Here is a 12559-nt window from a genome sequence, read left to right on the forward strand (position 1 = left end):
GCGGAGCCAAACGTTAGCTAGCAGAGCTAGCCGACGTGAAGCGGTCTATCCTTGTTTGGGTCGCCGTGCTAACTAGCTTGGGGCTATTTTTATTAGCATAACACATCGCAACCCAAGCTGTTTCGTGTTTTGATGCGGATGTCCTGGAGGAGTCTCCTGGCGTCCACCGCGAATAAAAGCTGCATGGTGTCCAAACTAAATTTAAAGTTAATTCAAGTTGTTTCTGCCAGCTATCGGTGTTGAGCAACGTTAGGAAACCAGCAAGCTGTTTGTGCAAATCGGAGCCTTTGATTTGGATTGAGACATGATTTGTGTTACAAACTAGCGCGGTCTTCCGTACATGGGATTACATGTTGGTTACTGAACATCACTTGGAAGTCGTCCAGTCCTCGCAGTTGCCCATCTTCTTCACGGGACCACAGTTAAAATCTTCCTTGGCGCTTTTTACTCCAACCCACCGATCTTTGTCTACTGTCTGCGGCCGGCTTCCGTGGCTGGCCACACGGCACTGAGTGCCCAATGGAGGAACATGACAACATGGACTATTTCTACCAGCAGGTAGTGCAGAAAGACGTTACCCGCAGATTGCAGGTCGGACAGGACCTCATCGACTACCTGAACGACCCGCACCGTTCCCCGGACGTAGAGCAAGACAAACCCCGGCTTGATAAAACCATAGATGAGCTAACAGGATGGATAAACTCAAGCAATTTCAAGGTGAGAAATAATGAGCGCTCATTGATGGTTTGGAGGCGTCACTCCAGCTGCCTTCACCTCGGCCTTTTCATGAATTGTTTTCAACCAGTTATCCCCATGAACAGAGATCCCGATAGTATCTCAGACTATCCGATTCCTTTCAAAATGACCGATCGACCCAATAATCAATCCAGTCAAAAGGCCATGATGCTTTAAAAGTAGTTCGTCATTTGGCTCATCGATCTCACACCGAGTAAAACGGCCACATTTGAGTTACTTTCAATCGCCATTCAGTATTTAAATTCATCAGCCATGAGAAACCAGCCGACGTTTACATTTTCAAACAAGCGGAAAGAATCGTAGAGTTGCACAGTATTTCTGAGGTTTCTTCAAATGTATGCTGTTGGTTTGAATTTTGAGAGGTCCCATTGTCATAGCTGGACTACTGGAGCACTAGAGATGGGGGAGGGGTCAAAGTACTCCATCTATTCCTACATCTCTTTCTGGCGCTATCCTTCTCACTCAGATACTTTAAATCATCTATTTGAATTTTATCCGCTTTCCTCATATAGTCTTTACTCACAATCAGCAAGACACAGTCTTGTTTGTACTTTTTGCTGTATCATACTGGAATGTGCCATGTTTTTTTCTTCCCTGTAGCACACTTATTGAGACAATGAGTCAAAACATTCTGATACATTTTTTCCAAGTTGTACTGAAATTTGACTCTCAAGTCTGTTTTTGATGTGATTAACATAGCTTGCGCAGATTTGCAGGACTCAGCAAGACTGTCACAGTGTGGAAACTGTGTGTTCAGCGTGACGAGTTCATCTCGTTTTAGTCTTTTTAAAGGCAGTTTGACGGCAATGGGTAGAGAATGTCTTTCCTTGATTGATAATATTACAACTACATTATTTGTCTCCAAATAATCTTCATTTGAAACAAAACATCACAACCAAATATAAATGCAAAGATGTAAAGGAGGGTATGCGATTGCTCAAATGTGAAAATTATTTGTTTTTTTATAATAGATTTCACAACTGAGGATGTCAGGAATGGTATTAGTATTTCTCACATATTAATGACCCCTCATGTCAATTATAAGAATAATCATTAATTGCAGTCTCTTTATACCTAATAATCACCATTGGAAGAATCATAGTGAATCTATTTCTTGTGAAATAAAGATGGAATCTTGACTGTATATGGAGAATTGAGACGTGAAAGAAGTCAGTAATTTAGAATAAATAAAAATGTATATATTTGACCTAATTCTGCATCCTTGGCTTGATGCATTCAAAACCAGGATCCATGGTGCCTCTGTAATTTATATCCCGCACTCAAAAATATTAGCTCCTGTGCCGTGAATGGATAAGTCAACAATATTTCTGCATTTGGTTTTATCAAGTCATTGACAGTTCTGTGTTCCCGGCTGAGACTTGTGGTCCTTGAGTGACACATACAGGAATTTGGAGCCAGATCAGCGTGTAAGTGAGCTATGACATCCAAGGCCTTCAGACAGCAGGCCTGCAATGATATGATGGACTCTCAATGGTAGTACAGTAAGCAATATGCTGAGTCGGCATAAAGGGATGGGGAGATTTGACAAGCGAAGGCAGAGTTTTGGGGAAATTTTAAGTAATAAATTAGGAAAACCCCAGTATAGATTTTACATTTATTTGTCAGGTACAAACTGTCTATTCTCCTTTCGATGTGACCTAAGCAAATGCTCTGGCTGCTTATTTAACCAAATGTATGGTTCCCCCACAAGCAGATGCGCGGCCCTGGATTATGCTGTTGTATTCACCTGTGTGATTCTGAAGGTTTTTAACGTCTTAAGTCCAAGAAACTTCATGTTGAAAACAAGTGTATTTGATCAATATGTACTCTAGGTTACAATAAATATTTGTTAGCTTAAATTTTACTATGTGCAAGAGGCTCCTGGGAAGGTTAGTAGAACAGTGTCATGACTCACAAATTCACTACTGATCAGATAGACAAATTGTTCCATATAGTTTTTCCTATGCTCATTCCTTCTATTCATGACTGGTACGGCTCATTCATGATCCCACTTTGCTTTTCTTCTATCATATCTGAAAAGACTGCAGCTGATCCACTCCCTGCACTTTGCTCTTACATAATCAAAGAGGTATCAAAGAGGTATCAATGCCAAAGAGACACGACGACCATGAGTGGTCATCTGTACTGCACGTTTGTTTTATGGTCAGCAGGGGCAGATTCCTCAACACTGACTGGACAGATTTAGAATTGATGTTCTTGCCAGGTTGTAATAATCAGACTATGATAAACAAAACTGAAAGACATTTTATTTTGCTACCTCAGTACTGTTTACAACGGTTCTTTCTTTCCATATTTATTTCAATGTTTAGATCATAAAGTTTTGTTTGTTTTTTGCCATGTTACTCTTGCTGTTCTTACACAGGAATATAGTTTTGCATTTATCTTTGTGTGCTAGAAAGACATACAGGCTGATAAGGTTGTAGATGTGATTGTTCTGGCACTATCCAAATTCAAGACATAGTTGATCAATACTTTGAACTGACAAATGTAGTGTGGGTTATCCCATGCATCCCATGGTGACCTCTGATGAAAATGAGAAATGATTTTCCAACATGCCTTCAGCTGGCATTCAAATACCCCCCTTCATTGCCAAATATTTTCTGGAAAGAATCATAATGGTCCCTGATGATCTGGTCATAATTTGGGCAGGAATGTATGATCTTGGAGGCAAACTTGTCCTTGTGTGGTCACTGCACATATTTGACTTGGGCCTCAGGGAAGGACAACCTTTAAAGTTAATGGCATCTTAATAAGACACACAAGGCATAATATTGTTGTTTCATAATCTCAGGATATTTTATAATTCTCAAATATATTTGTTTGCACTCATAAGAAAGTTGAACATCATGGACTAATTAGTTTACCAAAAAGGTGTAAAGGTATAAAACCAGCTTGTACTTTCACTCCTATCTCTCCTTAATTTCCGACCCTAGTCACTATTGCTGGATTCTGCTGGTGAGGCAAAGAATTGTTTGCTGTGACAGCCTAACTCAGAAAGTGTGCCCCTTTTCTCTGTAATTTGAAGTTGTCTTTCGTGCCCCTGCATCAGAATGAATCAAAGTAAGCCAGTCATATCATTCAAAGCTGTCATTAACCTGTTCACGATGATATATGCCTGTTGTTTTTCACACAACTTTAGGCATGCATTCAGGTGTACTATTGTTGTTCCAGGTAAATATGTTCGTTAAAAGCAGCTTGCATTTGTTTGATTCAAATGGAAACAATGTGAGCGTTTACTCGATACAGAATGTGGAAAGGGATTAGTTGTGGGGAGCAGTACAGTCACAGCAATAAATTGGGATACGATATTGATATGGAGATGCCAAATAGCATCTTCTGAGCAGCCAAGTGACCAGTGAATGAGAGTTTCCATAAGGTCAGTAATGTGTCGTTTTCACAGTTGAATCTTGTGGGGCAAACAATTGCTTGATTAGATTAATGACTTTGATTACTCACATATTTGGCAAATTTTACACTTATTAGCTCAGTGGATCACAGGACTAATTGTTTGTTGGCCATGGAAACTTATCTACACTCACAAATTTGATCCACCCTCAAAAGTGACTGTGTGACCATTGGAGCCTTTAAGCCTCAAAGTGGTATGTGAATTACCGGGCTAAGCCTGCATATCCCCCAGCATGAGTTTTCACAAAGAACCATTTATTCATGGATAAATATTTATGTATTTTGTCTAGCATACCACCGTTACGCTCATGTTTTGAGACTTGAAGACTGGTGTGGCTGTACAGCTGATCAGTTAACACAACCATTTTAAACTTTAATCAATCATGAAGCGCTACTACAACCTGAAAATCCTGAACAAAAATTAGGTGTTTCTTTTAGATTGTAAGGACACCAGATAGTTAAATTGTTGGATGTTTTGTAGTTCGCACTTCATTCATTCCAGTGCAATGACATCACATTTGTTCCAATGAATTATAATATAGTCATTCTGTACATAATGATTTTATAAGATAAATTGGAAAGATTTTTTTTAAAAGGCTGTAAAATTCAGGCAACGTTTAGATCACAAATATTTTTCAGACATAGTTTTGTCCACATATGAAATTTATCCATGATGGTTTGCATTTGGGCTCATAACGAAAGTGATCTTTTTTGCTTACTTTCTTGCACCCCATCGATCTTTTCACTGCAGGCGTGTCGAAACCCACAGCACCCCCTCTAACTTTCTCTCTTCCAATATGGAGTCCAAAATTGGACCCTTCCAACCCTTGTCCTCTCAGTGGTTCAACATGTGAAGATGCCATATGGTTGCGGGTGCTGGCCTGTTGGGGTGCTGGGTGATGATGGTAGGGGGAGGGGAGGCCTAAAGGCTGCTTCCTTCCTGTTCTGTTTCTTCTTTCTCCTGCTGTTTTTCCTCTCATCGCCCCCTCCTCTCCCCATATTAGGTTAGTATGAAAGAGTCATCATATTAGCCCAGAGCTCATGTTTCCTCTCCAGGTGATGTTGGTTTTCCTGCCATGTAACTTGGCTTTTAATCGTGTATTTTTAACCCTTGCTGCCCAGTCCTCATCCCCATCATTTCTTTGGTTACCTGGCTTTGCTCTCTCTTTGACTAAATAAGGAGAGAACTACAGTCTGAGTCTCTGCTCACTGTAGGACAGAGAGAATAAAGTTTTAATGGATTTTCTTTTTGGATTGCTCAGTTCCACTGCACTGCTGCCAAGACAAGCATTCCAGCAGCACAGCGCAGTGTGGGATGTGATCCTAATCAGAAACACAGTGGAAAACTCAACTCTTAACCAGACAAAAAATAATCCAACCTACCTTCCCCATACAAGTTGTGTCACTAGCACTTGATCTTTTTCAGATTTTAGCCACCAAGGTTACTGTTGTGAGAAATTTGAGATTGGACAAGTGATCTTCAGAGGTTTAACTCAAAACTTTGTAAGAGTCGTAGGTATATGTATTTCATATTAATCAATATAGCTGTGGTCATACTGATATTACGCAGAGGATACACCAATAAATTATACAGCACCAGACCTCTTAAAGTAATTTTTGTACGACCTGAGGTACTTATTAAGTTCAGTAAAAGGCTTCTGTATCAATGTCAGGGCTGCGCAAGATGTTTTAGAAATTTCACAAAAACCTATGGATGAACATTGTAAGCACAAATCCTTGAATCTTTGAATTGAAGTGTATGTAAGACCTGTTTTAAGAATGTCATGGTTAGAAAAACATTGATTTGTAGATTGATTGGGGAAAAAAACACATTACAACATGACTTGTTGTTGAACCAGAACTGCGATTTGACAGTGAAATATTTTTTTTACATACTTTGTAGTCATTCTTAAGATGTACTGTCCACAAAATGTATTAAAGGTATTCAAAGAACAATTGCCCATGATGAAAAATGTCCCAATGCCCACTAATTAGTCTATATTTGACTTATTAACCTTTCATCATCTTTCATATGTTTTTGCTCTAAGGCTGATTTTAGCACATTTTTATATTTTAATCGACAAAGATAATTGAGGTTAAGGTAAAATAAAATTTTGGAATTTGAACCATGGAAATGTTGAAGTCGAGTGTGTGTGTGGAGGTTATGGGTTTGACATTTGGAAGACGAGATTCTTGTTCCTTAACCACCCAGCTTAAAAAAAACAAACACTATCACGTGGCATGATTACTCTAAATCAAAGGCTTGGTGTTGGACATCCATACGATGACATCAAAATTACCTTGAACCATATTTTATCTTCCAAGCTATGTTTGCCTACATTTCTGGCCACATACTTGCTAGAAATACAGATAGAACAAACTAAACTGACATTTATATTTAAAGTATTGATTTCTAACATTTTCATCATGGCTGAAATATGCATCCCTGGCGATTATATCCATGTAAGACTTTCTTTGATAGAAATATATAGTTGTGGGGAAATGACATGCTAACATCTACATGGATCTATTCATAAACTTTAACATTTGTCCTTCGCTTTGTGTTTTAGGTTGCGTTGTTGGGAATAGACATCTGCGGTGCATTTGTGGACCGCCTTGGAGAGCGTTTTAAAGGACATCTGGGAACAGGTGAGTGATTAAAAATGTGTTTATTCTGAAGTTTCATCATGGAAATGAATGGCATACATGGCATTTGCACCATGGAGACAAATGTGTCATATGGAGGTGACAGTATTCCCGTGAGTGGTTTAAGCAGTAGTTGTGTGTTTGTGGTATAATAGAAGAACCCCTTTTAACCTATAGGTATTTCTTAGGTTTGTTGGCACTTCTTTGCTCAGAAAATAGCTGATAAAGCTGTTCAAACATTTACAAACAACCAACAAACCAGTCACTGGCCATTCACTTAAAGTATTTCACCTGCTTTCTATTTTTAGTCTGGCTCAAATGTTTAGCAAGTGAGATGCCCTACTGTCAACAATGTAGGAAGTCCTTGAATGGGGATCACATTTTCTTGCATTTCAATTGCCATCCTTAAATTGTGCAACAAAAAAAAAACTTCAATTTTGTCTGCTACTTTCAGACTGTGGCTCCTCTTAGATAGATCAGAAGCAACGGTCTGAAGTCTGGCACCACTCCTTCTCTGTGATACATCCTTTTGTGTCTATATTTAGGCGCTAGCGTTTCTGCTGTACTGTAGCTTAGCTCATTACTCTGCTAAAACCACACCTCATTTTTATATGACCTCACAGACTGAATCTTATATCCAATGTCAGGGTTTGTGCCCAAGGGTGCATGTGTGGGTGTGTTATGTCACTGATGGTCCCTATTTGTGGCCGCTCAAGGTGTCACCAGCTGTCTTTGTCAGCCACACCAGCCCCTTGTCATAAGCAAACACACTGAGCAGTGCAGTTTTGGGATGACTAGACCTGTCGGGCTCTATGGATTCTCCCACAACACAAATGGACACTGTATTTTCCTGCTCCCTGTCCGGGATGGTGCCTCGGCCCAGCTGTGTGTATGACAAAACATGGTGGAAGTGTGTGTGTTCAGATGGATGGTAAAGACATTTCTCTCAGCCAATGTTGGAAACTCCCATCCTCCATCTGACTTCCACACCAAAATGCACGCACGCACACACATACAGGGCGAGACAGACATCATTGATACTAAATAATTGTATTGATCTACAGGATTGTCCACTGTACAGGGCTGCCACAATTACGCTCAAAGTATATCTCAAAGTATATTCGTGTTTTGTTTTTTCTCTAGCAGTGTCTTGATATTGTTCTCAGTCATCCGGCCTAGTAGCTACCAGATGTGAAGTGAAAAATAGAAGTGAAACAGAAGACTATGCTTTTACTTTAATAATATGTTTTAAAACTGAGAATCAATGTCAAACTAAAGATGGATTAAACAACACTGGCAGACATGCCAGAAAGAAGCATAGCGTGTGTTTTTATGTGAAATCTGTGTATGATCTGTACTACTGTCGGTGACATCATTATTTGAAACAATGCCCCCCCCTGTGACTTTTTTTCTGTTTGTGGGCATTCATCTAGTAGCCAGGGCAACCAGCTGTTATGGTCACATAATGCAGCCAGATACACAGGAAAAAGGGCAGATGACATCACTCTATCACTTCCCTGGTTGATCTTTCAAATTTGGAATGTGTATTGGTGTAAACGTACATGTTTACACAAGTGTGACTGTCAAAGGGAGGGTTTGAGTTATGTCACTGGGATGGCTTTGCTTTTTCCATCTAATTAGCTGTTAGCGTCTCATTGTATGAGAGAAGATTTGGTCATTTTGTCAGTTTAAACAGTGTGTGCTGTGAGGAGAAGACTGCATGTTGTGAATTTTTGACTGTGAAAGAAAATGCTGGCAAGATGCATTTACTTTGCCACAAGCAAGTAGTTCCCCAAAACTCAATAAACTTGCGCTAGTCCATCGATCATACTTTCTGAATACCTGTGTGCCAATTACTGCCAAATCAAACAAATTACCCAATCAATAAATCACTATTCTGTTTAATGTATCTAAATATTTATAATAAGTGCTTGTTGATAAAATTGTAATATTTTACTTTATGAAATTGTGACTCATTTTTTTAATTCATTTACTATGCCCAATGATTGGTCATAAAGTAAACACGTTTAACAAAACCCAATGTTTAATGTAGTTTATTGCAAACTTTACTGAACCTTCAGAAAATATTTGAACACATATTTAAGTGTTTAGAGAGTTGTTTGTCATGGCAAGTTGGAATACTAAATGACAGTGATAGGAAGTAAAGCGCAGTGCCAGTGTTCGTTATTAAATGTTAAATATAGGACCAATTAACCAGTGGAATGGTGTGACTCTCTGGTGTGTTAGTAATCGATGGCGGTGGTCAGTGGCAGTCTATTCTCCGAGACTTTGTATTACTATTCCTCTGTGTCTAAATAACAGAATAGCAGTTTTTATATTCTTTCGCTATCTGCATAATAATATTACATCAGCATCGATACTGATTTCACATACCAGTTGTGTGCTACCATTTTTTATTTCTATTAACTTGAGACCAGTTGCCACGATACGGATTGACGATACACCATCACCTGGATGACTTGGAGTATCCTCACAAATGCTTTGATAGAAAGGGCATATAGTGTTTGTTAGTAAGATAAGATAAAATAAGATAAGATAAGAACAACTTTGTTTATTCCGAATGAAATTGTTGTGTCAGAGTTTCAAGCAAAACATAACAATAATAGATAATAGTTGGAAGGAGGGAGAATAAGAAATACAATAAAATATAAAGTGTCAAGTTAAGACTATCAAGTGTTTTAAGGTCTAAAAAGTACAAACAAAGTTCAAACAATCATGTAATCATGTATTTTATTCGTGGTTCATTTCTCATTTCCTCTCCACCTCCTCTGTCCAGTGGGGTATTGCTCAACCTTCGATATTACAATGAGTTACTATCGTAGCCAACACACACACACACATCCTCTGTATGCCTATCTGTGTTGTATGAAAACACTCCACCTGGGGGCAGCCTTTGTCACTTTTAGTGTCATAACATGGTACCAACATGATTTTCTTGACATAACCAGAGTATAGTAAAGTGTGTTTTTCACAATTTGAAACTCATCACTTCCCCACACCTCTCTCTCTCCTGCCGCTGTTGTTTATCTGTAGTCTTGCCAGCCCTGGTGGACAGACTGGGTGATGGGAAGGACCAGGTCAGGGAGAACAGCCAAGCCCTCATCCTTCGCTGCATGGAGCAGACCGCTTCACCCATGGTGAGACACACACACACACACACACATCAAAGCATCCAAGCCCCAGGGTGACCTTTCATATCAGCCATTGACCTGAACAAAATAGCAAAATCATATTTCATTTATTTTTTCAGATTGCAAATTGATGAAATGGGAGTTTAGTTGGGAGAGGTAGTTAGGTAGTTTTAATTTTCTTTTGCATGAATGTATAAATGCTGGTGTAATTTTGATGGGTCTAAATAGACATTGATTTGTTGCCTGGGATACCTTTTCGCTGTGGTATAATGGCATTTAAACTAATTGAATTTCATAAAAATTGGTGCCAAAGTTCGGATTTTCAAATTTTTTGAAGAGTTAATCACAATTTAAGTTGTAGCCAAATGGTTATGACAATTCCTTTCTGGCCATTGAGAAATCACCTTAATAGAACTCCTGTGGCAGATAGAATTTAACAGGATCAGTTTAAGGATTTGCTATAAGACAAATCACAGATTCCGCCACATCCATTAATAAATAGATATTTCCAGGATGGTACATTATCTTAAGGGCTCTTCCCTCTGGGCATTTGAGAAATTTCCCAGACTTCCACTGATTTGTGCCATCTACATGCACAACACATGGACATCTCAGCAGATCACCTCCTCCTTGCCCCGTTAATCTCCTCAACTGCTGACAAGTTCCCTGCTGGGACCCTTGGCTGCTCATTCGTTCTGACACTGTCTCACAGCCCCCTCTCTGTGATCCCTCAGTACTTCTCTGTGATCTTCTCTGTGCTTGTTTCACCCAGTATGTTTGGGAGAGGATACTTCCTAGTTTTAAACACAAGAACTTCCGCAGTCGAGAAGGAATCTGCCTTTGTCTCAGTGCCACGCTCTGCACGTGAGTATCCTTGTTATTTTGTGTCACCACCTAAGTGAACCGTGGGGGAACAAACGCAATACCTATCAATAGTAGATGGACATTTTGACCCAAAAAGTACTGTGGTTTTGTGCTATCTTAGACTCATCTTAGATTATATTTCTTTCATTGAGATCTACATTCTGTTGAGATAATGTTAAATAACTACTGAATTAAAAAAAAATTGCTCAACGACTATTACCCTCCTTTATCTTGTTTGGCAAAGAAACACAAAGTCTCAGTCTCCAGGATTAATCCTCTTAAGTGTTGGTGTCACACTGTAAAGGGAGCTCGTATGCCATCCACCGTTCCTGTAATCAGGAATATATACTGCAATTTAGGAAGACTTGAATGCAACCTCTATTGTCTGTTCTCAATTTACCATATGCTTTCTCACTCAGCTGTCAGACGAGATCTATGAATTCCAGGCCTTTTTTAAAACAACATGAGTGAATAATATGAGTGTATCTTACTCTGAGTTCTTTTTCTTTTTTTTTTACCAAAAGTATATTCATATTGAAAACTAGGCCTGTTAGTGTTCTGAGACAAAATGTTCCCACCATTTACTTGTTTCTCCCCCCATTCATCATTTTTGCATGGTTTTGTTATGCCACGTGGTTAGTCTCTTAATTGTCCTTTTGTTTCCATGACCGTTTGTGTGGAGCTTCATAACTAAGTCATTCATTTCTCTTCTGTATCACTCATTTCTAAATGCATTAGTTTGCCCTCATTCCCTCTTGTTAGTTGTGGGAGGTGTGCCATCTCACACACATGCAGTGTCAGTAAAGTCCAAGTTGGGTGCCTGTGAGGTCATAGTTGTCCTGCATTCTGCTGGATCAGTCTTCCTGTCAGTTACTTTTAACAAACAAACCTTCTAACACATAGTCAGTACAAATACATGCTTTATCTTGTTTGACAAAGGCTTGTCTGCAGTGCAAGTTTCATTTCTTTACCTGTATTTTCCACTTGAAAGTCAACACACACATCAAATGTAGACTTTTCGAATTGGAGTGTTAATTTTGGCATCTTTTTGCAAATGTAAAGCAACACTGCTGTACTAAATGCCAGCTGAATACCAGACAGTAAACTGAAGTATGTGTTGTTGAGCTTTACAAGCGATCCTGAAGCTTGAGTCAATAGAAAAGATATGTTCTTAGATATGCTTTTGGTAAACTACATTGAATTTTTAGTATTGTACTATTTTTGTATTATAAGTTGAAGTAATGGAAAATAGACAAAGCTTTTTTTGAAAGGCACATCTTGTGCATAGACTGCATAGCTAAGTTATACACAACGATAAATCCTCTCTGTCTATTGTAGGTATGGAGCTCAGCCATTGAGCCTCAGCAAAATTGTCCCTCATCTCTGTACTCTGACTGGAGACCAAAACCCGCAGGTAGGAGACGCAGGCTACTGTCTGCTGTGTGCGAGTATGAATGGGTCATTAATTAAGTCTTTTATGCATCTATTTTTAAGTTTGCTTCGTACTCAGCATTTTTTGTGAGAAGGCCTGAATCTCAAGAAAGTTTTGTTATTACTGTTACTGAAGAGGAGATTGTCTCTAAAAAGTCCCCTGTTCACCTTCTCTGTAAAATTAAGAGGTAATATGTAACCATTGATACATCAATACTAGCTCTGAATAGCTAAGTGTGCATGTGTGTGTGGGTTGAGGATGGGGATGGGGGTTAACCTCCTGC

General features: G+C 39.1%; 1 protein-coding gene across 1 annotated transcript in view; it reads left to right on the plus strand.

Moving 5' to 3' along the window:
- Nucleotides 1–389: 389 nt before the first annotated feature.
- clasp2 (cytoplasmic linker associated protein 2) overlaps nt 390–12559 on the plus strand; it is a 57880-nt gene continuing 45710 nt past the window's right edge. The window contains exons 1-5 of the mRNA XM_086178484.1: nt 390–717; nt 6753–6831; nt 9883–9986; nt 10753–10844; nt 12183–12258. Of these exons, the coding sequence (XP_086034610.1) occupies nt 520–717; nt 6753–6831; nt 9883–9986; nt 10753–10844; nt 12183–12258 (549 nt within the window). The 5' untranslated portion in view covers nt 390–519. The remainder of the gene's footprint in view (nt 718–6752; nt 6832–9882; nt 9987–10752; nt 10845–12182; nt 12259–12559) is intronic.

Source organism: Fistularia commersonii, chromosome 30 (genome assembly GCF_037954325.1).
Source record: "Fistularia commersonii isolate RoL2024-O1a breed Wild chromosome 30, RoL_Fcom_v1.0, whole genome shotgun sequence".
Taxonomy (NCBI): domain Eukaryota; kingdom Metazoa; phylum Chordata; class Actinopteri; order Syngnathiformes; family Fistulariidae; genus Fistularia; species Fistularia commersonii.